The following is a 27,929-nucleotide window of genomic DNA, read 5'->3' as shown; positions in this document are numbered from 1 at the left end:
CAGGGCAGCTGCGGGCCTGGTGGGGTGCGGGTTGCCCCACATGCTTTAGCACCTCAGGCAGTGTGAGCAGTGTGGGGCAAGTAGCTGACCATCTGGGACTCTGGAGGCATCCTGTGAGGCAGGTCGGACTGTGAGGACAGACATCCTTCTGCCGGCATGGGACAGGATAGGGAAGGAGTGTCCCAGCAGCAGAAGGGGTGGGTGTCAAGAAGGAAAAAGTCTCCATACTTCGTTGTTTCTACGCCTCTTAAGTTTCTTCTTGGTAACGATTTACAGGGAAAGGTTCTGGGTTTCCTGTGCTAGGAAGTCATCATCCTCTGCATCGAGAGATGTTTCTCCTGCTCGGCAGTGACGGGCTCTCAGATTAACTTCCCCGCGGCATTTAAAATGCACATCTGTTTTTCCCCACTGCAACGTGCTGTCTGAACCTTGTCCCTTCTCCAGAGAGCTGCTGTGATGCACAGGCCATCACAATAAATACTTCAAAAGCATAGGGCACTTTCCCAGAGAAAATAATGAGGGTGTATTTCTAGCACCTGTGATCTCTGGAGTGATGTTGAAAAAGGAGGAAAAAAACCCAGATATGTATGTATTGGTGTCCCATTCATTTGTTCAGCTTTTATATTTTTTTAATATATTTTAGTATATTTTTTAATATTATAAAATAATGGGTTTTATTACTATTTTTATTTTATTTTATTCCTGGAAAAACTTGGCATGCAGTAGAATGCCTTGGCCTTATTCGGTTGTTTATTCCTCCCTTTTAAGTGTTGTGCACTTTTAATCAGTGTCCTATTTTCATCACTGGCGATGCTGGGAGTTTATGTAGTAGCCGGTGTTTTGGTTTCACATGAGGAATGCCAAATCAGAACAGAATGGAATCCAAAAGGGGGGAAAAAAAAAATGGTTTCTTGCAGAGGTTACCTTAAAGGGAAAAAAATAGAAGAGTAAGACAAGTGTAAGTAAAAATAAGTCTACAAAATACTATTGGAGACCATGAGGTGTAGTGATTTTTATTTTTCAGTGGTTTACCAAAAATATTGTCTGTGCTCTTTGGACAGGTTTTTTTCTCTAAAGATTTTTTTGTTATGTGGAATTTTGTATAGTGATAAACTGAGATAAACAGCAGTGTCAAACTTGTCACCTTTTTTTTTTTTTTCCCTCAACTAAAACATCTTACATCACCTGAAATAATTTGTATTTACATGTGTGTTTCTAAGTCTTTTCTTGATAGAGGAAGTTTTTTGATAACAGGTATGGACTATGTAATTTCATTTTGGAGGGGGGAGTGTTCGTAGGTTTTAAAGTGGTCTTTGTTTTGTTTTTGTTAAGAAAAGCAAAGCCGATAGGGCTTTAAAGCTGTAGCATACTTTTCTGCTCCCAACGTTGCAGGTAAAAGTCTTTGAATCCAGTGATTAACTGCATTAGTTAGCTTTTGTAGTAAAGTGGTTGTCCTGCACTGCTGCTTGTTCATCTTAGTGATTTTTATCAATGGTACCTTAATTCATGGTTTGTGGTTAGTAACTGAGCATGGGCAAATGGTGGTTTCAGCCCAAGAGAAGTTCTCTGACAAGGAGGAGCTGCTCCTCGGACATTTGCAGGAGGAAGTAATTTGCTTCTTGTTAAACCATTCCTTATGCTTGCCTTTTTTCTTCCTTTTTTTTTCTTGGTTTTTTTTTTTTTTTTGTTCCCTCTCATCATTCTGCAGAATTTGGCATCACTTCAGAAAATGCAGCACTCTTGGTTTTGGTTTTTGTATTTTATTTTGTTTTGTTTTTCTGTTCTATTTCTTTGGGCTGTGTTTTCCCATTTCCCTGATGCTGTGCTGAAGCTGATGCCTGGCAGTACTGCTTGCAGTCTCTGAAGCTGCATCTAATCGTAAAGACCCTGGTGTTTGTGTTAATTTTGTCAAGGTATCAGCAGACTGGCATTTTCACACTTGTAATAGAGGCAAGCTGTGTTCCAGGTGGAGTTTTATTTATTCTTTCTGAATGCCTGTCCACTTTACATAGATCAATATTCCTATCTGCTCTGAATATTATCAGGGCTAGCTGGACACTTCAGGAGGAAAAGAGGTAGAAACAAGCTGATATGTAAGCTGCCTAATTGGTCTGAATATTTAGATGGTGATTCAGATGAGGGAGATCAGCAATGGACTTTCTCCTTCCTCTGGGGAAGGAAGCCAAGTTGGTTTGCTTTTTTTTTACCTGGTTATTACTGGTAGCAAAGCTGCTCCTGCTCAGAAGAGTTCTTTACATGATATATTGGTGAAAGCATGTCTGTTTTTACTTGTGCTGCAGCTCCAGGTATTGCTTGTGAGACTATAATGATGCTTTCCTTTTTGCTTAATGAAGACTTCATAGCCTGCTTACTAATAGATCTGTTACAAGATCTTGGTGAGAACAGAAAATGAAGGAAGAGTTTATTCACACTTTTTTGGGTAGCTCTGTGAGGTATTTCAGAAGGCTTAGTGATCTGTCCCAATTCAGTGCAGCTGTGGAATAACTTCTGCAAAGACAGTAGTGTCTCTCAGCTGTTGTGCTTAAGGCAAGAGTACAGTAGATTTGCTTGGGAGAATCAAGGCCAGGTGGGATGGATGGGGCTTTGAGCAGCCTGGTCTAGTGGAAAGTGTCTGTGCCCATGGCAGGGGGTTTGGAGCTAGATGGTCTTTAAGGTAACTTCCAACCCAAACCATTCAATGAAATCCTGTTTATAGCCTTGGTAAACTTAAAAACAGGAATGTGTTTCCAGTTGCATTTCCTGGCTCTGTATATGTATGCCCATGAATAAGCTTTCTGTAGGCATCTTGGAAAAGATGTGTCTATGGGTTTTAGTGGAGGCAAGCTTGTGTTACTGTGTGGCTATTCAAGTAATTCACTTCCCTTAACCTTTGGAAGCTCTCGTGCAATGCTGTCTTGGTCATCCAGCTGAGAGAAAACAGCTTTGCACTTGTGAGCAGGCTTCCCTTTGCAGCTGCTTTATGCAAGGTGTAATGGACACTGAGGCTGGCTCATGCCTTGTCCCATATTTTGCTGGTTCTTTCTTAATGCTTCTTCATTTACTTAGGCCAGTCAACACCTTCGGTTGCTACTTACTCATGAACTTTAATATGCTTGGCTTATGAATTATGAGGAAGCCCTATAAACAATTGGCAATCGATAATAAACAAGTCCATTAATAGATTATGCAGAAGTAAACAAATTCATTGTAATGAGAAACTTCATGTTGGTAGATAGGCATGATAGGGTACATGCTGCTACTTTTACCAATCAATGAAAAGGCAGGATCAGTCGGTCCGTTACTGTTCCCATGTTGGCAAGAGAATGTTTGTCCTCCCAGGAAAAGGGCTTGCTAGCAAGGAATTGCATGCTCTGACTGCAGACTTTACTGTTTGGGTATTGTTTAAAGCATTTATATTGCTAAGTTTTACATATGCTTCTGATAAAAAAATGTTTTAAAAGGCTGCATGGTTTTGTGTACAAAAATTCGAAGGTACTTTCCATCACTTAGCAGTGATGGAAAGACGTAGTCCCTGTGAGATCCTTATTCTGTCCTTTTGCCTGGAGCCTTTAATACTCATTGTCTGTTTCTCTCAGAAGGCTTCTGGATTCAGTTTTGCTTTCAGGGAAAGATTAAGCCCAGATGATTAATTCTAGGCTCTCCTCACAGGGAGTAAACTGCTGAGGAGCTTTGTTCATCCCATGGGAGAGCTGGGTACAAGTGTGGCAGCCACCCTGCATAGTCCTGCCACCACTGCCCTGCTGTTGTGCTTCCATGTGCTGTAGGAGCACCTCCTTTGGTGCTCTGTTCCCAGCTAAGCCTTCTTCCTCTCTTCGAAGACTAGTTAGCAGCAGTAAGGTCTGATGTGTGTCCAGAAGTGAGAGTCACTTTTACATGACTACCAGAGAACACACCCAACCCCGGGTAGGAAAGTTGTCCCCTGTCTTTGAGTTTAAGGACTGGTGCAGCCTACAAAGTAGCATAGCAGCAGAGTCCCAGGTTAGGAATGGATGTCCCTGCGAATTTTGGGAGATCCCTTCTTCCTGAGCATACTGACCATGTTGTAGGGGTGCAGAGCAGAAGAGTTACAAACTCAAGAACGTGTTTTGTGTTCCAGTAGTCACTTATGCTGCTTGACATGAGGCAGGAAAACTTCACAGCACAAAGGTGTGGGTGGTCATGCCTCACTAAGAGCTGTGTCTAATCCAGCAATGAAGACTAACGAGAGAGCATTTTCCTCTCTATTGTTAAAGCTCTGTGTCACCAGGGTGTGCTGCTTGTACAAGAAGAAGGGAAAAAGGATGATGGTTGGTATCCAAAGAGCAATGCTCAGTGGTTTCTCCGTATGATGGTTAGTATCCAAGACCAATGCTCAGTGGTTTCTCCATATGTCTCAAAAGGTACAGGGTGATGGCTAAGCCTGCTAGGGCTCCGCAGTGCTGGAGTATATGGAAACATCTTGCGTAGTACCTTTTGAAAATCCTAAAGGAAAGGTGGGAGCCAGGCATACATCCCATTCCTGCGAGAGGACTGCACTCAGATCTAACCAGTGTTGCTTGCAGATGCAGGCGGCCTACTGCAGTTGTATCTCCCATACTGTGGACTGAAAGATATTTGTCTTTGCTGCCAGTGTTGCATCTGTCCTGTAGCCAAGCTGCATTTGTTTGGGATATAGTCCTTCAGAGCACGCAAGTAACTGGGAGGTATCTCAGTATTCTTCAATGAATGGCTTTGAATAGAGACTTCCTACTTAGTGCTCAGTGTTTGAAGGCAAGTGTGTAGTCTACCCTAAAAGCAGTGTGTGCACACAAAATTCAGCACATTACCTCCTTATGGCATCCGTGGCCTTGGATGTGTCATGCTGGCCCTGAAGTGATACTGAGGCAGATGCATTTGAAAAGTCAATGTGCTTCTGGGAATTTGCTGCAGGGCACAGCCTAGTTGTCCTGGCTGTTGGTTGTAGGTGGCACTTTTCATATCATCTTCAGCTGTGACACAAAGCTGTTTAGCTTCAGTCTTCTTTTCCAGCCTGACAAGCAACCTTTTTTCTCTCCCTCCTGATTGATGCATCCTTCTGGAGAAGTTTTCATCATCTCGGGTGATAGTCAAAGGAGCTAGGTGGGGTGTTAAGGTTGCTGGGAATAGTTAATGCATGCCATCATTACATCTTTCACTCACTTGAGCTCTTTATTACTGTTCTGCAGGTGCCATACATTATGCCTCTAAAGAGATGAAATACTAGGAAGGTGAGGGGGGTTCTCAGTTTTAAGGCTGTGTTTCATCATGACTATGAGGCAGCCCAAGTGTGGGTTGCTGGCAAAGACAGATTTGTTTCCAGGCAGTTGTGTGTCTGTCTTGCTGCAGGACTGCCTTGATTAAAGCTGCTTAAGCTGATTGTGAAACTGCAGTCTACGAGTCTGGTTGTCTTAGAAGCCGAAGACAGCTCTGGATAATGTCTGGAAAATGTTCAGAAGAGTCTTAATGTTTCTAGACATTTTTTATGGGACTTCATAGGGTCACTCTGGTAGGGTTTCATCAGGAAGATGCTCAATGCTCACTTTCTGTTAGCTCTAGCAAAACCAGCTTTCCCAAGTTGTTTTTACTGTAATAAACCTTACAAAGCATGTTTCCAGGTGTTCCCAAGAAGCATGGAATTACCTGTGCTTTTCTCTCAACAGAAGAGGACTTAATTCTGTTTTTCTGCTTTGAGTTGGTAGGTGACTGCGTTGTCCCCTTGAGATGTGGTTGTAGCAGTATCTAGAGGCTGAAATCAGAATCGGGACCCAATTCACTGTGGTCCCATGAACTGTTGTGTAAAATACAGTAGGACATGTTCTGTTTAGATGGGAACTGCTTCCAGACAGGCTGTGGCTGCTCTAGGTCCCCAAATTCAGTGGTGGCAGGTCATCCTTGTGCCATTGTGTATATGGGCTGTGTGAGGTGGTTTAGTCAGCTGTTCCACTGAAATCCAAAGCAAACAGTCTCCTTACTCATCCTCCATGTCTCTATCACTCTTATCCCTCTTGCTGGGGAAAACCTCAACCATTCCTCCTTGGACCCAGGAAGTGCTGAGGTTCTGGCCCAGTGCTGGAAGGCAGCTTAAAGGGGGCAGTAAGAGAGAAGAGGGGATGATTAGGGTGTTTCTTAATGAGATTTTGCAGCCATGTAAGAACTGTTTAATTGGAAGAGCCTTGAAATTAATGACAGGTGTGTTTTCCAAAGCTCCACTGTACATGTGTTCAGGTAAAATAAACAGTGTTAAATAAGTTGACACCTCTCTTGGCACTAACAAGCTTCCTGAAGGGTACCAGAAGAATACAAATAAATAGTGCCTTTGACTGTTTCATTGATAGACTTCTGGGCCTTTGACCAAGCAATTACATCTCGAAATGCACTATAGAGGAGCTAAAACATGCTGTGATATTATTTCTAAATAAATGAAATAATAATAAAAAAGCAACCAAAACCAACCAAACAAAAAAACCACCAACAAACCCAAACACCTTGTAGGGTGTCTCAGAGGCCAGTGATTGACTTCAGCTTTTATTAATTCACCTGCAGTGCATTTGCTGAAGCTTTCAGGGTTTAATTGAGGTTAAGAGGTTGGAATCTGTGGTAAACAAAAGAATGGCATATGGGCAGTCTGAAATTGTGTATGTTTAAGTAAGAGCATTCCTTCTGGCCACTTGTTTTCCTTGGGCAGCTACTCCTGGCTCACAACTTTTTTCTCTTTAAAGGTGTAAACATGTAATGCTAGCAAGTTAATGATTCACTATGGTTTATCACATCCTAACATACCTCTGGAGAAGGCTGAGCTGGGCTTGTGTTTGACCTCCCCCTTCAGATTAAGGATGTTGCCTCTTTAACCTCTTACCTGCCGTGGCTGGGTCCACAAGATCATTGGTTTAAAAACATAGGGAGAACAACACTTTCTCCCCTTCCTTTCTCATTTCCTTTCTCCCAGGGTCCACACTTGTTCTCGTAAAAATCCAAATGGACAAAGCAGGTGTGAGACCAGAGAAAAAGCTTTCCAGGAGCTTTGTTTTATAGAGGCTATGGGGAAGTGGGATTCTTCTTCTCCGGTTGTGCACAGACTTTTCTGTGGCTGTGTTTTTAATGGTCACTTCTTCCTTCTATTTTCAGTTCTGTTAAAAGCCAAATTAATATCTTTGCAGGTCATGATCTCGTCGTGTGAGTGGGAATATAGACAGGCCAGTGCAACAGTTTGACAAGCCTCCTTACACTGGAACGCTTGAGATCATACTCTGAGGCCTTTATGCTGCTGATAAAGTTTATAGTGTGTATGACATCAGCTGGCAATAATGATGGTGATCTATTGCCCTTGAGTCATTCAGTAGACATCTGTAATTTATACACAACTGTTAGTAGTGTGTAGCCTGGAGCTCAAGAGGGCTCATCAGTATAATTATATCAATAAGAGAGGATAAATCAGAGTTTTAATATTTAATAGAACCTCTTATCTTTCTCAGGGAATCAAATGTGTTTTTTCCCACTTGCTAATAATTTAGAGTAATATCCTTTTTAAAACTCCTCATTCTTGTTTATATTGTTTTTGAAAAAAGTTAATAATAGCAGCCTTTATGAACCCCTTCTTTTCATTACTACAGTAAATGCAATTTTTATGCACTTGCCTCATAAGAGGTGCTCTGCATAAAGAAATTGTATCAAAATGCTTTATTGGGAAGCATTATATATGCCAGCTCAGGGAAGGAGATGCACAGAACAGCTTTTGAACTTGCAAAAGGACACTTGTAGATCTCTTTCTTGCATTTGATGAAGAAAAAATAAAATGCTTGAGTGCAGAACTGAAGGGAGAGGGGTAAATCCAATTTTGGGGGGCTTTGCAGGCAGGCATCAGCTGGCAGCACCTGGTTATGAGTGTCTAGCTGTTGCTGGTGGAAGGGAGTCATGCCAGGGTGACTTTGGGGCAGCCAGGGTTTGACTTGCATTACATCTTGTACAAGGATGATGTGGACCCCATAACTGGTTGGTATCTTGCTGGTTCAGGTGTCTGTTGGTGTTCATACCTAAATTGCCCTCAAGGAACTTCTCCCCTTCCTGATGGATTCCTCAGGGCCTGGAGGATCCTTCCTTGCTCTGGAGAGCATCAGAGCAAAGAGGGCTGTAAAATGTCACAAATAGCTGGGGGAACTGTGTCTAGCCTAGCTATAACATGAAGATGATGTCTACTGCGCTTCTGCATATGAGCTGAATTTCTGTCTCTTATTTCTGTTGTTACCATAACTTAAGCTCCAAAGAGGCCTGTGTAGCTTGGGATCAGCCTTAGGAAGGAGGCTGGCAGTGCTTAACTCACAAAAAGTATGATGCAGCAGCTCAGCCTTGTGGGTTGATGCATTTCCACCTTGAGGTACAGAGCATTTGTGGGAGTGAGTGACCTCACCCTAAGGACTAGGGGTGAGGTCAGGGAGAAAGCAGCTCAGATGAAGTCTTGTGCACTGACACATGCCTGCTGGATGGCTCATTGGCATATCTGCTTTGGGTGAGAGTGAGGTACTTGGCTGAAAGACAGGCACTCCTCCCTCTCTTGTGGGCATTTCTGGGGAGCAGTCCATGGTGTCATCTCCCTTATCACTTAGTATGTCTGAAAATCTTGAGTCTGGTTGTTATTTTAGGGAGATCTTATTGCTTTATGGCACTCTTTAGGACTCACAAGCTATTTAAAGGTTGATTCTTCCCAATTTGTGCTGTGTTGCTGGTGGAAACATTGACAGTGGCACTGTAAAACATGTGTGGTTTGTTTATTGTTCTGTTTTAAACAGCAAGGAGGAAAACCTCTCATCAAATGCATGCCATGGGCTGCTTCCAGTGCTGGCTGGAGCATGGCACTGATGCTCTCACCTTCTCTACAGGTGCGTGGGATGAACTGAGCCTGACACCTGCCCAGAGAAGAGACCCTGTCCCTGCAGAGCTGCCCACCATGAGCCGGGTGCTGCTGGCAGGCAGGATGCAGCCAGAGAGCCGCAGCGTCTGTGTGTTCCTGCCCACCCGCGAGCAGCTCAGCCTCATCGTTGGGGTGAGTGGCTGGAGGGAGGATGGGAGGTCTCTGCTTTAGGGCTGTGGTTCAGTTTTGTTAGCTCCCATTGTTCTCCCAAGAGCCTGGTGTGGGTCTGCTGACCAAAAGGCTATTAGCCAGCTTAGGGTAATTGGTGCTCCATTTTCTATTGGGCAGCTTCAACTCATTTGCAGAGTTCCTTAAAAGTCTCTGGTGGTTTTGGACAGAGGGTCCCCTCTGCTCTTTTTTTATTCTCTCTCAGTCTTTTTGTCACTGCTAATAATCTAGCAGTTTTTAAAGGCTGAGCCTGAAATGCCTTGATGACTTGGCAGCTGTACCCAACACATGACCATTTGCTCTGACTTTTAGCTATTTCTGGTTTTGATAGTCTGCAGATCCCTTCGGAGTCTTAAGGCAAACAGCCATTGCAGGTGGGGTTTTCTTCATTCTTTGAGTATGTGTACACACAAAAACTAGAGGCAAGTCACTTCATTCCTTTGATCACCACTTCAAATGCCCAAGAGTGTGTGCATGAGTGACAGCAGAGCCAGGTCAGCTGGCAGCCCAGCGTGGCACAGTGTCCACCAGGGCACGGTGCCTCTTTGTGCAATGCCGGCTGCTCCTTGAACTTGTGAGAAACTGAGCTGACAGAGGCACTTCACATTCAGAAAACAAGCCAGTCTTAAAGATAAGCACTCTTTTGTGTGTACATGCACTCGTGTGGGCTGGGAAGGTTTTGCTTTGTTTTGGGTGGGTTCTCCCCCCCTCGGGGATGGGGATGGGGATGGGGAAAAGACAGTTGAGGTGAACTGTTATTTCAAGCACTTGATTTGAGATGGTGGCTTTTGAAACTACGTATGGTAATCTTCAAAATCCGTGTAGAAATTTTCCTACCTGCTGTGCCTGTGTGGCATCATTAACTGAAACAGCCACCAAGGCTGGATGTAATAGGGCTTTAACAGCAAAATCTGGGGCACTCTGCTTCTAGGTTACCTGTTCAAACCCAGCCCGGCTACTGCCCCAGAGGGGTTTTGCAATCTGTTGGCTTTTGTGCAAGCCTCAGAAGGACAATTTAATTAAGTTCTTGGTGGCAGGTGCACAGGCCTGGGAATGGTCTGTTGCAGCTGACCCTAAATCTCACCTTCTTATAGCTTTTGTCAGGGAGAATGAAGATCTGAGACAGTGGAGGCCACTCTGTCGTGAGGAAAGTGCAGGCTGGTGTGCAGCAGGGCAGTGTACCAACAGGGCTGGTGCTGTCACTGCTCCTTCCTGGGCACATGGCTGTTCCTCCACTGCTGGGTCACACTCCACCATATTCAGTTCAGGCAGTTTTTAGACCCTACAATAAACCCTGGATACCTGCAGTTTATCCTAAAATCATAGAATCATTTAGGTTGGAAAAGACCCTTTAGATTCAATCCAGCCATAAACCGAACACTTCCAAGTCCACCACTAAACTATGTCCCTAAGTTCCACATCTATATGTCTTTTAAATACCTCCAGGGTATTTAATAAGCATAAGAAATGGACCTTTGCATTGAGTGCTGGCAAAGACAGAAGGAAGGTGCCATGTCCTGCCTGCTGCCCCTCCAAAGAGTTGGGGTGCCTTCAGCATCGCTGCCTTGTCCCACAGGGGTGTCCCTGTCACAGCAGCTCCCAGCAGCCTTCTTTTTCATGGTTCTGAGCAAACCTGATCTTGAGTTGAAGATGTCCCTGCTCATCACAGCTGGGTTGAACTATATGACCTTTAAACGTGCCTTCCAACCCAAACTATTCTATGATTCTAAAGACATTGCCCCTCCTTGCTTCTGCTGCTTCTTGCTTTGGTGGCTGGAAAACTGGAGAAAATATATATGTGGAGATGCTTTTGTGTGAAACGGAATAGCTGCCTGGGCCTAAACATGAGACCTTAATGCGCAGTTGTGTCCTAATTGCATAGAGGGTGAAACATGACCTGTTAAAGCTGGGCAAGTCACCAAAACCAGCTTTTCATTTAGCTTGTCTTTACCACAACACCCCTTCAAAACAGAAACAAAAAATAAGGTTTCACAGCTGGAGATCTATATATATTTTTAAAAGGAACATCAATGCAATTTTCTAGTGATGTTGAACTCAAATTCAATTAGTACAACCGCAGATGATACTTTGTGCATTTATTAGAATAATAATGCCACTACTTATGATTTTCAAAGCCTTTTAACTTCTTCAGTGTGGAATGCAAATACTAAACAAGCTTGCAGCTCGGTGAGGTAGGTAGGAATGGTTATCCTTGCAGCAGAATAAACTATAGATCCTTCCCATGATAAGCACAGTGTTTATGCAGGTAATTCCTTTCTCCTCCCTCCCATATAAATTCCACCCTTCCAGATAAGAGTTTACCTATATGTTTTATGTAGTCACATGTAGATTGAATCCTGCTCTTTAAAATGGATTTGGTTTATGTCCTTCACAGATAGTGCTGTTGAAGAGGGAACAGCAGAAGGCATTTTAAAGTCTCTTCCCTTGTAATTGGGTATCTCTTCATTAACTTTAGTGTCCACCTTTCTGTATGTATATGTGAATTTGAGGGTATGGTGAGGAGGAAGGTTATCTTTCCAGGACCCAGCTGTGAGCATGAGGAGAACTAGTGGGAGCTGCAGCTCCACCAGCTGCCATGAGGACAGTGAGGCAAAGGGGGAGCGTGGACCTCTGAGCATAGAGCAAAGCCATCTGCCTTGCTCCAGGCAGCCCAAGCTGGGAGGTGGAGTATGAACACAAGAGAGCTTAAGTGGGCTTTGAGTGAGAATGGGGTAACTAAAAATTGTATTGCTTGCACCAGAGATCTCGGAGTGGTATCCAGTTTGCTCAGTTTTTTTTGTCTGCCAGCATTGTGGCTTCTCTCCCTGGTGGTGTTGAACCTGTTGATCAACTAGGTTTCTAAAACTTTTCTGGGCTGGTAGCACCTGAATAAAGGAAAGATCCCTATGCTAGGGAAGGTCTGGCTGCCAAGGAGGGTAGCGGGGCAGGCAGCCACCCTACCTGTGTTTAGGTCTCGGAAGAAGCCACGGCAGATGATGCTCCTTGCCTAGAATCTGGAGAAAGAGTGGGAGCATGAGCAGGAATTTCTGCAGGGAGGAAGTCCTATGTGGAGATTCTGTGTGTTGGTGAATGGCAAGTATAGGTCTCGAGTCTTTTCAGTTGCTCTGTGAGCAGGAGAGCTGATGTTTTAAAGCGTATGGATTGAGTTAAAATAGAGATGGGTAACCAATACATGTGAATATTTGCACATAGAATGACCCTGGAGTAGCAGTACCTTCTGTAAGCTTGCACTCGACTTCACTTTGGACTAAATTCCATGTGTAAAGAAGCCCTGAGTCTGATGTAGGGCAAAGCTGAGGCTCAGTGGAAGGAATGATTCATGGCGTGTCTGGGATGGAGCTTGGCACAGGAACCATATGCAAAGGGAGGAAAGGCCAAAGAGAAGTGCAGGGATTAAAAATGAAAAGGGAAATGTTGGTTGTTTTGAGCAGAGGGGGAGGCAGGAGCAGGGAACAGCCATTGCAAGTGTCTCTGGTATTGCATAGCCTTGAAGGCTGGGAGTAAAACTTGATACAAAAGGGAAGTGCCAAAAGGAGAATGGACAAAGTGGTAGTTCACATACCTGCTGTGCAAGAAATATGATTAAGTCGATACTTTAGAGTGTCACAAAACACTGAAGTGCTCAGTTCCCTGGAACTAAGTCTTAAAGCAGGTTTTTCTTCCCTTAGGTGTGAAAGTGTGCCACTTACAAAATTCATCTGATTTCAGCTTTTCCATAAAGTCCTGTGCTGCTAGTGACTCATGTCACCATTCTGGCTAGGGGCAGGTCACCTCTTCCTGAGTGAGTCCTTCCCAGGTAGGAGAGCATGCTTAGAGCTTCCTTCAGGAAGGAGGTCAATCTGTGCCTAACTTTCCCTTCCAACTGTGTTTTCCTGGCAGCTGAGTAAATAACTGCATTTAGTTGAGAGACTGTAAGGGTGCAGTCTCACACAGAGACCCATATTAAGACCTGGCTGTGGTTTTGGGTCTTACCAGAACTGTGTATCACCTCCTTTCTTCCCAAAGCACATACATGCACATGCGTGTATGTATGGGTGTAGCACAGGTTTCAAAGCTCCCAATAAAACAGTAGTGAGTGTTTGGCTAGTGATGCTTGAAGAAAATGAGTAATTAAATGACCTCCTGTTCCCATTGTCCATGTCTACTGACATGGTGCAGCCTGGGGCAGGGAGGGGAGTGCAGCCAGGTTCTGGGGAGTGTGGCACTAAAAGGGTTTGAAGAATTGCAGTGGCAGTTAGTTGTTGGTGCTGATTAGTTTATAGGAGAGTTCAGCAGTTGGCTTCTGCCCAGTTATCTTTGCTGCTGTGAAGGTAGTGCTGCACTGTGTCCCCTCGGGAAGGCTGCTTCTGCTGCTGCTAATTGCATCATCCAGCAGCAATGCAGTGAAATTCAGAGCTTCTGGCCCATTTCATGTCTGCAGCTGGCTGCACCCTGTACGGAGCTGATCTTGTCTGTGTCAGCTTTGTACTATTTTCCCCATCTGCTCTTGCTGCTTCCCCCAGTGTCTCTGAGGGGTTTTGATTGTGCCTGTGGTTATCTGTCTGTGCTTCTGGGGTGGTGCAATGGGGCAGGAGGAAATGAGGCGGTAGGTGGGGAGCATTTAGTGGAGGAATCTTGCATTCATAGTACGCATCCATGCTTGCATATGCAGGTAGCTAGCATCACATTCTTACTGGGGGAGTCTGTACTCTGAGGCACCTTGCTAGTGGTGCATTCAGTATCTGGGCCACAGTATTATGATGCTGTCTTGCCCTTTACAATGCTTGCAAATTCTCCCCAGCCTCTGATCCCATGCAGGAGGGTATGCTGGCAGCTCTGCTTTTCCCAGTGCTTCCTCAGAGCATGCACAATGTTAGGGGAAGCAAGAGTACTGGAAGGCCTCTGTGTCTCATGGAAATAGGAAAGAGCTTATTGGCTGTTGGTGGCAGCTTCAGAAGATGAAGATGTTAATTGCTGTGTGACCAGGAGTCAGCAGGGGACAGAACAAGCTCTTCTGTGGGGGTACCGAGCAACCTCATCTCTAACCCGTGACCTGTTTCTGCTCTCAAACCATGCAGTTATGAGTTTAGTTTTGTACTTTTGTTTTTAGTTCTCCTGAATAAAAGCCTTCTGGTTTTGTTTGCTCTTAACCTCTCTTTCTTAAAATAAAATTTCTGCAAGAAAATCGTATTTTCATTTTTGTAATTACAAGCACATTTTTGTAAGAGCACCTATAAATAGCCTGGTCAGTACTGAACAAAACCAGGGCTCCAGCAGCGCTCCAGATTCTTACACAGAGATGCCAATAGGTAGGAAACCTTTTAAATTCATCTTACTGAAGTGAGCAACGCTGCACTGTGAAGGAAGGGGGATGACACATTGCTTATTATTCTGTGATAACAGTAGTAATACTGAAAACAAACCTTGCTCTGTTTTGGGGCTGTTTGGTTGTTTTGGGAGAACTTGGGGGTTTGTTTGGCTGTTTCAGGGTTGGTTTTGTTTTGTTTTTGCTGTGGTACCTCAAAATATACTGGCCAATGTGAAGTAGAATTGCTCCATCCAGGTGTGCAAGCGATCTGTAATGTTGGATTGGTTGTTTCTTTCAGGTCAAAGCCACTGGACAGGAGCTCTTTCAGCAAGTTTGTGATTTAGTGAAGATTAAAGAGCCTCACTTCTTTGGCCTCAGCATTGTTAAAAGTAAGCAAACTCAATACACGGAGCAAATGACTTGGCAAACGTCCACAGACCCGCTTGTGTATTTACAGTGTGTGCATATATACACAGCAGCCGTGCCTGCGGGGAACTTGATTGTAGTAGGGTCACAAAGTATGTAGATTATGCATGGGCTTCTCAAGCTCTTTTGATCTTTGGTATGTGGGCAGACAAATTGGGAGAAGGGGGGGGCTTTTGTTCTCCACCTTTGTTCCTGCATTCCACCTCTTCGTGGGGTTTTCTTTCTCTCCTGTAGCCAAGTTGCTAGCCAACATGTTTGTCACTGAATTCAAAACTGTCCATAGTTGAACAAGAGGTGAATTTTAAAAGGACTTTGGGGCTGAAAGTGTTACTTCTGAAGTCACAGGAAAAGAATGTGGCAGCAGGGGGAGGAAACCCAAATGGTTTGGGAGGTACTGAATGCATGTGTGGGGGACACTGGGTTTTGAAATGTTGCATGGAAAAAACAAAACTTCTTAATCCGTGGGTTGAAGTCCAGTCTCCTTGGTCCTACGGCTCAGTATTGACCAGGTAACAGTGTAAGGTGATGCCTTAAATGAGCAAACTGATACGAGATATTGCATTTCCAGGATGGTGTGTGCATTGGCACCCCCTCCGCCCCCAACTCTTAGTAATAAGAAACGGATCTATTGTCCTCCTTACCCTGCCTCCCCCCATTTCCAAAAGCACAGAAGGGACTTCCCTCCAAAAGTTTTCTCAAGTGTGTTATTTACTACTGCAACTCTAGATATTGTTACATTGAAATGAGAGTAGTCTTTCATGAGTCCTTCCAAATAAGGTTTCTTTTGCCTTCTAATGATTACATGGGATAAAATAGTTCCCTTTAAGTTTGTTTGTCTCATTTCCTTTCTGCTCTTATTCTCTAAGAACTTTTGCACTTTTTTTGAGAATAGTCCTCAAACTAAGACAGGCATAAGCTCTTCATAAGGTGTGTAGAGTCTCCAAGAAATTCCATCAGTGTAACTATAACAGTAGCTAAGAACTATATCTCTGTGCTTAAACCAGCAAAGGTTTGGGGTTTTTTTAAGGTGAGGAAGACCTGAATGCTCTTAACTCTTTTCATGAACCAGCTGTGTTCCTCTGAGCCACCCCTCCTCGCTGCCTTTTTTAACACCAGTTTTCCCTATTACACTTGCAGAACATCTTGACTGAAACTGGAGCTCCTGACCTCCCATGTAAGACAGGGCAATTTCATTATCATTTTCTTTGACTTAGGTGCTCTTCTCCTGCTCTCCTCATGTTTCTTTCACTTTCCCCTTCCCTTACCATCTTCCTTTTTCCATATTTTCTGCACCGTTTTTAACTTCTCCACCTTTTGCATGCAGCAGTTTACCATGTCAAGCACAGGGACTTGGGCCCCAGAATACCCTGTTGTGGCAAATGCATTTCAGCCTGTTGGAAATGCAGTATAATTACCCAACCCAAAGAGCACAATAAAGCTGTGCTGACTAGACCTTAACGAGTACTACCCATGGCTTTAAACATAAACAGTCTTCTTGCTTCACGAAAGTATTCTTCCTTCATAGAGCAGCTAATTCCCTGCACAGCTCTCAGAAAAACATCAAGGAAAAGAGTTGCAGGAGCCCAGTAGACTGAATTAACCTTTTTGGTCAGTTCTCTTCTTTACGGCTCTTCATTTCTCCTTGCTGTAGCTCAGTTTGTAAAGCTGCTTAATTGAAAGCTCCTCGTGCTCGCCCTGGCTCCTCCTGACAGCCATCTCCCTCTACCACCCAGGCAAGTGTCAGGATTTTGGACGGAGGGCAAGATTTATTGTTGTTTGTGCCTCTGTTTAAGAAACTGTTGGGGCTGGCCAACAGGAAAGTGTCAGCAGGGAGTTTGTCAGCCTGAAAGGCTTTAGCCCAAAGGAAGACTGCATCCCACTCTTGAGAGAGGGAGCAAACACGGTCTGTTTGTTACTGCTTCCTATGGTCCCTACTGTAAAAATTCAGTAAGCCGCTGACCAGAGTCTTGTGGAGTAGTTTTGAGTGTCATCTTTATTTTGTTCTTAAAGTAGTTTCATGCTCACTACTGTAGAGAAGGAAATAATTTGTTTTCTGTTCCCCAACTTGAATTCCCCCCGCGTTTGGGTCAGCAGGCTGGTGATCACCCTTGCTGCCAGTGGTCAGTGGTCTTCCTTCTGTTGCAAAGGTAGCACTCTCCATCTCTGGCATTGGGAAGTAGCCTTTCAGGGCCTGCTTCTCAGGGTTTTTTGGTTTCATGGCAAACTGTCATGTCAAGACAGGGAAGCAATCCAGTCAGGTTGTGGGGGAGGCCTGGGTAAGCTTTGCACTGCCCAGGGTTGTCATGTGGGTACTTCAGTCAACTGCCTTGGCCAGGCAGCAAGTCGGTGTGTGTCTTGCAGAGGCTGTGAAGGGAAGGCATGGGGCTGGTCTGTGAGGCAGGGGGGGGTTAGATCTCCAAAAGCTGGAGAGGAAGCATCTGTGTTTTGGACCAAAGTATTCCTCTTCTGCATCATGCTTTCACCTCTGTGCTGCAGCTCTAAGATGTCATTTTCAAAGAAACAACTGTCCTGTTTTAATAACGGTAGATTTCCTGGTTTCTTAACATGCATTTGTTTTTGGCAGTCTGATGCTGCCACATGCAAAACAAGGTATTTTAATCCACCTATATCCATTACCTTGCTGCTAATTTGTCAGCAAAACCCTGACTGTCAACAGTGGCAAGAGAATGAAAATTAAAGGATTTCTACAGAACTGTAACCAATCACACTGGGTGGATTATCTGGATTAGGAGCCCATTTGACCTGCAGACGCTGTACAGATACACTAATGCTCAGTTGGTTTCAACCAACTCAGCTGGGGGGGGGAAGGTTGGGGTCCTTAATCAAAAACAGAAGTTTAACCCCTAAGTGTTGCAAAAATGAAAACAGTACCATGCAAACTGGGAACCACGAATGCTGTGAGATGTGAGCTGTATGTTATGGAGCCTGTCTTCCAGCATTTGTTGTCCAAATTTGTTGCCTTCACTTCTGACTGTTACAGATGCTGAGGGCAAGCTTCAGGTTTTAAGTTAACAGTAATGGTGGCAGGACAGAGGTTTTTCACCTTTTTTGCTCTTGAGCAGACCACTCCAACCAACTGTATTTGGGGGGAAGAAAGCTTGCATCTGTAAGAAGCTGATCACTTTGAAAATTGAGGTCAGGAGTATATATTAATGGGAGGTCTCACCACCACAAAACCTGGGACATGCTGCTCCTCTAGTTTTGACACAGGTCATCAAGCAGGCTATACCTTGTGTGCTGCTGCTTGCAGTGCATCCTTTCCTGTAGTTTGCTTAGTGAAAGACCCTGCAAACCTGCCAGCTTCAAGCTGACTCCATAAGCTTCAGCAGATGGGTCTTATATTGCAGCTCTTCCTGCAGGGTCAATCTTATCTAGTAGCTTACAGGAGGTTTCTCCCTCGTTATCAGAAAGCATATGCAGTGACACAATTCAGTCTTCTAAAACAAAACTGATTGTCAGCAGACAAAGAACAGCCAGGCCTCCTTTGTTGTTATAACCCAGATCCCTCTGATCCTGAATCTTGGGCTTCTCCTTTCTAGGAGCAAACCTTGCTTGACCCAAGCAGATGGAATCCCTTGACTGGGAGGGAGCAAGCAAGCCCGCAGCTCCTACACCCTGCCGCTGTCTCTGTGTCCTCTTATCAGTTTGTCAGGCTGGCTTTCTAACAAAACCAGATCCCTTCGCTTCAGCTCCCCTGCCTCAGGGATCATCCTCCAGTTATTACAGCTATGCTGTTCACCTTGCCAGACCCAGAACGTTCTTAGCAAGGAGCTTGGTGTTTAACAGTGCCATTCCATTTCCAGTTAACTCCTCTGTGTCTGTGTATCCTCCAGTACTGAAGTTCATGGATGGAATACATTAATATGTTATCTTTATATTATTATTACAACAAAAGTTCTCTTAAGAGACAAGAGAATTTCTCCAAAATTTGCTTTGACTTCTACACCCTAGTCCTTTTCCCTCTATCCCTTTTTCTGCCTCTTCTCCCTTAAATCTGCTTGGATAGTTTCATCTCTCTTATGAATTTCTTCTGCATTCTAATGTAAGATACACCTCTATTATAACGACTTGTGATAGTTCAAATGAGTTAAATGCGACGCAAGAAAAACATGCAGAAATGTGCCACCTAGAGGGAATGGCAGGGATTCAGGTGTTCAAAAAGTATATAATACTCCTTGGGTGGGTTTTTTTGCCTGACCAAATGTTCTCCTGCCTGAGAATTGCAAGGAGTTTGTTTGCTCCTGGATGAGCAGTGCTGGAAATGGTTCTGCAGCTCTGCTTGTGCAGAAGAATCTCTTGTGACAATGCCAAAAGTTTGAAGATCTGTGCCTGGGCATGCCTTGTTGCTAACTGTAAGATGCCAACATAAAATTCCTGCAGTACCTATCCATCATCAGGAATGATTGAACCTTTATCTTGGTCTTCAGACCTCAACAGTTACTAACAGCCACACAGCCTTGGGCTTCTTGATATTGCCTCCTTTCATTCTTTCCTCCATATACATTCTGCCCATCCCAGGTAAATCAACCTCAGTCAGGGCCTCCCTTGCTTTACTCCCAGTCTCTGTTGTGTTTCTTTCCTTCTTCACTTGGTGTACATGTGCTTTCCAGCTGAAACTAAACACACAAGCCTGCTTGATGACCTGAACCAAGTTCTTCTTGATCCCTTAGTAAACTACTCGGCCAGGTACTGAAAAATGGACAAGGTTTCTCTCTGTTGGCTTGAAAGGTAACACCAGGAGCATCAAGAGATTATGTAGACGTGGTGATGTTCCCAGGCCAACCCAGCCCTTGGAAACTTGGGGAGCTCCACATGCATGTGTATAGTCAGCTCTTCTTCAATACAAACAAAAAAATCCATGCTGGTATGTGGGGAAGCTAAACAGGTTATGTGAGGTCTACCCAGTGTGTTGTGAGGAGAAGTTAAGTGCTATAGCCAGGTGCTGAGGGTTTTCCCCTTTAAGGCAGAAAATGCTTGCTGTGTTTGGCTTTGCCCTAATTCATATTTTATTTGAACCCTAATTTTCTGCACTGTCTAAATAGTTACACTAAAATATACTTGACTCAACCAAAGGAGTTAAAGGGATGTTCTTGGCTGCCAGTGGGGCCTGAGCTCTGCCTCTTGGTAGCACAGGAGTTCGCCCTCTGGAATTTCTCAGTGCTCCTAGCCCAGAATGGGCACAGGAGGAGAACAGGTTATTGGCATTCACCATTACTTACTTTTTCTGCAGGGAAACTTACCTTTTATAAAAAAAATTAATGGGGAGGCACTGGTTAATGCAAAACATTGGCTTTTAGAGTTAACTGATTCAGAATTTATTTGACCCTGTATTACAGCCATAATTTTCTATCCCCATTTTCCCTGCAGTGTAAATAATTCCTATTGTAAATCCACATCATTCCCCGGAACTGTGTCACTTTTTTCTGACTGGAGACCTGGCCCATTATTTTTCCGCAACAATGCTTGTCCTATATTTGCTTAAATATGTAAATGTACTGAGCTAGTTTTGCAGAGCTGGAGCACTTGAATGTTTGCATTTCTGGTGAGTGCTTCATTTGAAGTGAGATTTTTACAGCATAAACTCCACATTTCATTTGAGGACTCTTAAAATCTCTTTAAAAGTAAATTATGTTACTGGAAACTGGCCGGGTACCCAGATGCAGTGCAACGAAGGGGTGTGTTGTGCCAGATCTGGTATCTGTACACACATACATGAGGGAACCTTTTAAGAGAAGCTGATATGATATTTTTAAGCTCACTGACAGTGCTGAGACAAGATTCATGAATGCAGTGTCAGTAGCTGCAGGTGGACGTGTGCATATTTGCATGTAACTTGTAAGCCAGCTTCTTACTACCTTTCCATTGTCCTTCAGCTGAGGCCTGTGAAGCAATGACAGTTTGTACCTGCTGAGTATCCAGCACTGTTTTGATCCACGGATCAGACATCTTCTTCCCTGGGCAGGCAGCCATCTGTGCATTTCTATGCAGTCCTTTACAGCACTGCTCTGGAGTGCTGGAATTTGGTGCCCTCGTCTCTGTTAGAGGTGCTGTTTTCAAGCCACAGACAGTTTTGGTGTCTGGCAAAAGATAGCAGTTTCACTGCTAATCCAGTTTAAGGGGAGAAAAGAAAAAACACAACCCACATAAGGCTGGGGAGGGAAATATCTCTTTGTTTTTGGAGATGGAGGCTTATGCTGCAGGTTGACATTCCAGCAATATTAACTTCATTAAGGCAGGAATGCAGTGCTGCGTTCTTGCATGGGAGGGAGGAAGGGCGAGGAGGATGCTGGGCTGGGAAGGAGCAGGACCCCCAGGGAGAGCTGATACATCAGGTTGTCCTCCTCCTTCATCTTGGCTTATTCTGGGGGTTTGTGTGAACCTCTCAGTAGGCATGATAGTGACCTGGAGACCTCAGGCTTGGCATGTGGGCCCTGCTAGGAGCCACATGTAATCTAATTAACATGACAGAGGTAAATAGGGGCTGTGGGTAACAAATGGCTTTACTATGGTGTAACTGCTCTGTCAGCCTTTTCCCCTTTCTGTCCCCATATCCTTGTGTGATGGGATGGTTCAGGGTATATCATTGCGCTTTCTGTTGCCATCTTTCCCTTGTGGCTTGATGCATTGTGTATATATGTATCCATCATTTCCTGAGCAAGAAGGGAAAACTGACCCCTCAGCGTGTACAGCCATGTGGGTACCCTACCCTCTTTACAAGGTGGCAGCTAAACACTGGTGCTGGCAGGACCAGTACAGGCTTTACCCAACACTCCTGTGCCAGGAGCAGCAGCCTCAGTCCCACTGCAGGAGCCTATCATGCACAAGTACCCCTGCCCTGGGACTGCCAAAGCCCAGGGAGGGATTGGGTGCTGTGCTTATGTTATCCCACTCCTCTTGCTTGCTGTACAGTCACTTCCTAAATGAGATTTTTACTTACTTTTTAAGAAAAAGCTTTACAGTGAGATGCTTATCAGCTTGACAGCTGACAAGGGGCAGAGACAAGTCCAAGAGATACACCAAACCCATCTCTGTCATTGACTGGGGCTTCTGTCAGCCTTCTTAAGGCAGTGTTATCTGATCCAAATGGATTTAGAGAATCAATGACTGGGGCCAGCATAGGCCCCCAGCTGCTCAATTGCACAGGCATAAGTGAAAAGGCAGGTACAAGATGTAGTCTCTGTGGTGCTAAAACCTTCCTCTCCTTGTTAAAATAGCAAAGCAATTTCTATATCACTTGTGTGCCATGGCACTTAGATTCCCACCACTAAATTTTTCAGGATTTCTGTACAGTTTCAACACTCCTGTTAAGTACTGTTGTATGTATATGTATGTAACATAGCAAGCAATGTGGTAAACAAGTGTGATTATATTAAAACTACAGCTGCAGTCAGTACAATGCAAGGAAGACCATAGAGACAGAAAAGGGACTTTTGGGGGATTGTCCTCTTTATTTTTGTCCAGTGTTACTGGTATTTTATGTAAGGCTTCCTGTTAATGTGGTGTATGGACCCTTGTGGTTTCTTTTACTTGAGATGGGAACTGAAGGAGGAGGCAATAGGGGGTTGTTTTGCTTGCTTGTTTTTTAAAAGCTTGCAAAAGAAATATTTGCTGTATCTGCCCCTGTAAGGAACTGGAATGCTCTGGGAGTATTGCTGTAAGGTAGCTCAGAGCTCCCTTGAACACCTGCTGCAACGGGAACCGTGGCCTCTACCAGATCTTCACCTGCTGTACAGACAAAAGTGCAGGCTCTCATTTGGCTTTAATCTCCACTAAATAGAGTTCACCTCTGTACTCCCCCCCTCTTTTTATTTTTTTTTAATTATTTTTTTTGGTTTGATATCAGAAAGCAGAAGCCCATGTTGGAAGTCAGGGCTGGTCATCAGGGGCAGAAGGTTGTTTTGTGAAGGGTTCTTTTTTTCTCCTTGGGTTTTCCTGTTTTGGTTTTTTTTTTTCCCTCCTTTTTCCTGCTCTTTTCATGTCTAAGGAACAAGCTCTTCAGCTTGGTACTTTTGTCACCTGTCAAAGCACTTTATTGGGCAAGACCAAAGAGTAGAGGGACTGGTCAAGTGAATGCTCAGCTGGCATTGCTGCTAAAGCCTGAAACACCCATTAGGTTTTACTATTGTTATTATTTATTCATTATTAAAAATTATTATTAAAGAGACTTGTGCAGACTGGAAAAAACCTTTTATTGTCTGAGTTATTTTGGATTTGATAATTGGTAAGCAGTTAAACAAAGCATTGGGTTTGAAAGCGGCACAAAGCTCTTTGAAGGCAATGTGCTGTTCAGGCTGTCTCTTGTTCACCCTTACCTGGGTGGAGAGCAAGTCCTGGTCTTGTGAGAGGCCAGGTTTCCCTTCCTTTTATTCATCTCTTTGCTCTACGAAAGAAGTGAGCAGGAGATGCCAGACCTTCTGAAGTGGACATTTGGGTTTGGTCGTTGTCCTCCTCACCATTTTGGAAGACCCAGTTCATATGCAGAGGATGAAACCTGTCAAATACCTGACTCTTAACTTGCTTATGCCATGTTGGGCTGTGGCAACATGTGATGGCAGAGTGTAAGTTTGGGTAGGGATTACTTGTTAAATAATAATAATAATAATAATAATAAAAACCTGAATCTGCAAAACTGACAGTACAATTAGCTTGGTAAGGTGATGTTTCCCATCTGTAAGTGGCTTCTTCCTTATGAAGTAGGAATTCGGCATTTCTGGTGAGGGTGTTTGGCAAACTTCTGCTCTCTCAAATTGAGGCGTAGCTGACCTTCCTTCCATACTGTCTCAGGCAGCACACATACTGAAGAGACTTGGTGCCCTCTCTTTTCCCTGCCTTGTCTATTCCCTAGTCAGCTTTGTTTCAGTCCATTGCTTGGAAACAACTTGTATAGTCATCTAAGTGCTTAATGAATAAGAACTAGAAATTCTTTAACACTGAATTCCTTTTCCTCTTGTCTTTCAGATAATGAATATGTTTTTATAGACCTGGAGCAGAAGCTTAGCAAATACTTCTCAAAAGAATGGAAGAAAGAGACCACGAAAGTAAGACAAATGTTTGTTGTTTTGTTTTTTTTTTTTTTTGGAGGCTACTGCTTTTGTATTGGACTAAACAGTGAAATTAAAGCTCTTAAGCTAAGGTCCGTAAAGCATTTCTTGAGGATGGCCTGCAGAATGCTGTTTGGTAGCAAGGTGCAATGTTTTGTGCATGGCTATACAACTAAAAGAGCTAAACCAGCCCCTTACACAACTGTACCTGAGCAATAGTAGCTGCATGATTGCTGTTTAGTTGCTACAAGAGTAGAGAAGGTCACTTGGTCAGTATTCCGTTTGAACTTAGCCGAGCCCACAAAAGAGCCTGGAAATCTCATTGTGCTTAAGCAGAAGAGCCTAAATGACATTTTGTGACTTGAACCTGGTATGAGGAAGAGGCTGGAGCTGTGACTCTTCCAGAGTACGTGCAGAAGGACAGTGCAGTGAGAAGAAGGATATTTTGCTTGAGAAGAGTTTTAATTCTTTAAGGCTAGCCCTGCCTGTCAAGGGAGAGAAAAGCTGTGTGAAATAAAGACAAGCCTACGTAATTGTTTAGTGCTGGTCGTTCAGACATGATAGTGCCTGTTTGTGTGTGTCATTATTAGAGGAGCCACAGTCTAGAACACAGTGTAGTGTGCAATTACATTCAAATATCTTAATTAGCTCATCATTATTTTTTCCACCTTCCTTAAGGGTTTTCACTTGCCATTTCTGCTGCCTAGAGAACTTTGCAGATGACTGTTGAGGTTTGGAGATCGATCTTATCCCACACTGCTTCTCCCAAATACAAGAGGGGTACTCCAAAGATAGCTACCAGTTATGCAGAGGGCTGTCTGTCCAGCCAGTGAGGTTTTTCTGAGGCAAGTGTCTCTGGTCACCTCAGAATGGGGCATGCTGTGTGGTTGCTTTGAGGCTGGATTCTTGCAACACTTTTTAAGTCAGGACAAGTGTCAAACCTCTGGTGCAAGGTGAATCGTAAAAGGCTGGATGAGTTACCATTGACAGTACTGAAGTCTGAGAGGAGCTGGGCTGTTGGACTGGGTTAGCAGTCAGGGATTTAATTCCTATTAAGAGGTTTCAGGGGGAAAGCCCCATCCAGCTGATAGTATAGGGTGACTATGAACAAGTTCCAGAAAAATAACATATAAATATTTGATCAAGAAGTCGCTGTCTACATCAGATGTGCACAGCATGCCATATACCTTGTCCCAGCGAGATGGGTCTGACCAGCAAAACCTTGAAACTGGCTGTGTGAAAAAAGTTACCTGTATGAACACTAAAGAAGTGAGTGGCAAAGTAGGAAAGATGAGAGAATGAGCTAGTAACATAAGCTGTTCCTTTTTTTCCCTCCTTATATATATATATATTTTTCTCCTGTTTAAACAAACCTCTAAGTCTGAAAGGTAGGCTGGAGTTAAAACAACAGCAGAACTCCTGCTGGCTTTCTTCTAACAGACGTCTTCAGTGTGAAGCAGACATCAATGTCTCCCTTTGGTCTGTGGCTGCAGGAAGGTGTGGATAACTAACCATTAGCCCTGCCAAACAACAGGCGAGGAGCTAATATCAGGCTGGTGCACCTGAGCCTGAGGCAGTAGATGCTGCATGCAGCAGCGCGTGTGTCCGTGCTGAGTGATGTGGTGCAGCACAATGGTAGCTGGTTACTCCTAGGTGTGCCAGCATGGCACGCTGCCCTGCCGCCTTGCCTGGTGCTCTAGGGAGGCTGTGTTCAACCTGCTGCGTTCAGCACTAATGTGCTGCCAGGTGCTGAGCTGGGTTACTCTGGGCCAGGCTGGGCATCCCCAGGCTACACTGGGACTCCTTTATGTTATTTATTATTTCATTGCCCCCATCCAAAACCTTCTACCTTCCCTGGGATGTTTTGCCATTCAGCCTGTTTTATGTTTTATGATGCCTCACTGTTGTGAGCCTGCAAGACAGTTGGATCTCCTCCCTAAAACTTGCCAAGAGCTAAAAGCAGAAAATGAAAAGCAGTATGGAGAGAGGGAGTTAAGGAGAAGAGGGAGTTACTAGACGGGTAACAGGAATTTTGGATGCTGAATGTTACTTAATCTGTCTTCTATCTCTGCTCTAGGGAACAGAAAAATTCAGCCCTCCTTTTGTTGCGTTCTTTAGAGTACAATACTACGTAGAAAATGGAAGAGTAATAAGGTAAGTTCCCCTCTGTGGTAGTTACTGTGTTTTGAATTAGTCACTGTTACCTTAGGAGGCAAGTAAAATAACATTTATTTGTTGAGCTCATCTCTGTGAGCTCTCAGAAATAAGCCCAAAAGGTTTGCTTTATTTTTTTTATCTGTCACAGAGTTCCTCACCCAGCCATGAATATTTTGCCCTTGAATCATACTCCTTATCCCTATGAAAATAGTGACTGCTTTTCCATCTGTGTTTAGAGAGCAGGTTGAATGACGACAGTATCAAAACACAGTTAATACTCTTCTGCTTGCGTCTTTTGGTTGTATGAAAAGCATCAGATGAATATACCAAAAATACTCCAGAACACGTGCTAATAATTTTGAATCTGTTTTTTGTATCTGAGCAGTGCTCTGTGCAGTCTGTTCCTGGAAATGGACTTCTGTAAGCAGACAAAAGAAATTACTTCATAAGTTTTGCATTTGCAGTCTATTCACATGGAATATGGGCTGCACTCAAAACACCATCACCCTCACCCCTGGTACAGAACAAAGGATGAGGTAGTTAAAAATGAACAAGTGACAGAGTTAATTTGCATCAGCACTTCTGGCATTGCTGTGACCCCAGGGCAATCCAAGAGCTGGGATCATTTGGGTGGATTAAAATCTTTACCCAATTTTTGGCATTTGTTCCCATCTTGAACAAAGCTTGGTGGTTTTTTTGTTTTTTTCTCTCTCCATAGTCTTTCATTTTGGATACAGGGGAGTCTTTCTTCTGGAGTCTGTTTGGCTGTTAGGTGTGTTTTATTTAGTTTTGCTTACAGGTACAAAGGGAGATTGCATATCATTCTACCACCCCTGACGTACATATCCTTTAGCATCACAAACAACTTTGTCTTGCACTAGTAATTTAATTGGAGAGGTTTGTGGAGCCATGCAGAGGTAGTTGTATGGCCCCTTCAGACTATACACACACACTTTTCTAACCAGACCATAGTGTCCAGCACCTCATCTGTACATGCATGTCAGCAGCCTGCTTCCCATGAGCTCTTACAGTGGGGGCTGTGTGGGTTATCAATGCTATGCGATAGTTATGCCTTATCAGACTATCCCTGTTTAGCAGCTTGAGGAAGAAGACAAAAACAAGCCCAAGGCTCCAGTGTCTTTTGATCTACCTTGCAAGGAATTAGCTGTTGAAAAGTGCCTTGTGCCTAAGGCAAGGTGAAATGAAAAAGCAGTGCTGGGTTTAGAGGGGAAAGGAGGACAGGTGTGCAAGAAACAGGACTGGGATTCAAGGTGGTTGGCTCTCCTGATTGCTACAGGCTTTCCAGAGAAACAGAGTGCTTGATGTAGTCAGTCTCCAAAACAGGTGTGACGTGATTTCCTTTCATCTACCCCCTACCCTAACTTCTTAGATCTCATGCTCAGGAAGATAGGAGCTACCATTTCCCATGTTTGTACAACACTCAGTGGGAGAACACCTTGATCTTGGCTTGGTGCCCCCTACGCACAGCTATATCAGGGTGGCATCAGCACACATCAGGGATGTCAAAGTTTAACCCCTCTTCTCCAAAACAGATGTGTTTAAGGGGCCTTGTCTGAGCCTGAACTTTCTGCTTCAAGTAAATCTGCCTTTGTGTCTTGCAGTGATAAGGTGGCACGGCAGCTCTACTACTGCCATCTCAAAGAGCAAGTTCTGATGTCTCGGTGCAACCACAAAGAAGAAATCTACTTCTTGCTGGCAGCCTACAGCTTACAGGCAGACCTGGGCAACTACAGAGAGAAGGTCCACACTGGCAAATATTTTGAACCTCAGGCTTATTTCCCACAATGGGTGAGTTTCAGGGCATCCTTCTGTCAACAGGCTGTATGCGCAGCAGGAGCTATGTCAAGGTGGTACCTAACTGCAG

At 44.1% G+C, this 27,929-nt stretch overlaps 1 protein-coding gene across 4 annotated transcripts in view; it reads left to right on the top strand.

Annotated features, from left to right (window-relative positions):
- FRMD1 (FERM domain containing 1) overlaps window positions 1-27,929 on the top strand; it is a 39,956-nt gene that overhangs the window by 910 nt on the left and 11,117 nt on the right. For 3 of the 4 annotated variants that reach the window (XM_061378805.1, XM_061378807.1, XM_061378806.1), the window contains exons 2-6: window positions 8,892-9,055; window positions 14,698-14,788; window positions 23,805-23,884; window positions 25,965-26,041; window positions 27,667-27,853. In XM_061378805.1, the coding sequence (XP_061234789.1) occupies window positions 8,960-9,055; window positions 14,698-14,788; window positions 23,805-23,884; window positions 25,965-26,041; window positions 27,667-27,853 (531 nt within the window). In that variant the 5' untranslated portion in view covers window positions 8,892-8,959. Of the gene's footprint in view, window positions 1-8,824; window positions 9,056-14,697; window positions 14,789-23,804; window positions 23,885-25,964; window positions 26,042-27,666; window positions 27,854-27,929 lie in introns of those variants that run through there. The other variant, XM_061378804.1, reaches the window with a different exon arrangement.

This window comes from Neopsephotus bourkii, unplaced genomic scaffold (genome assembly GCF_033783945.1).
Source record: "Neopsephotus bourkii isolate Nb327-2 ecotype Australia unplaced genomic scaffold, CSIRO-AGI_Nbou_v1 NB_1767, whole genome shotgun sequence".
Classification (NCBI taxonomy): domain Eukaryota; kingdom Metazoa; phylum Chordata; class Aves; order Psittaciformes; family Psittacidae; genus Neopsephotus; species Neopsephotus bourkii.
Note: the sequence above shows the minus strand (reverse complement) of the source record. Positions and strands in the feature narration are given on the sequence as shown.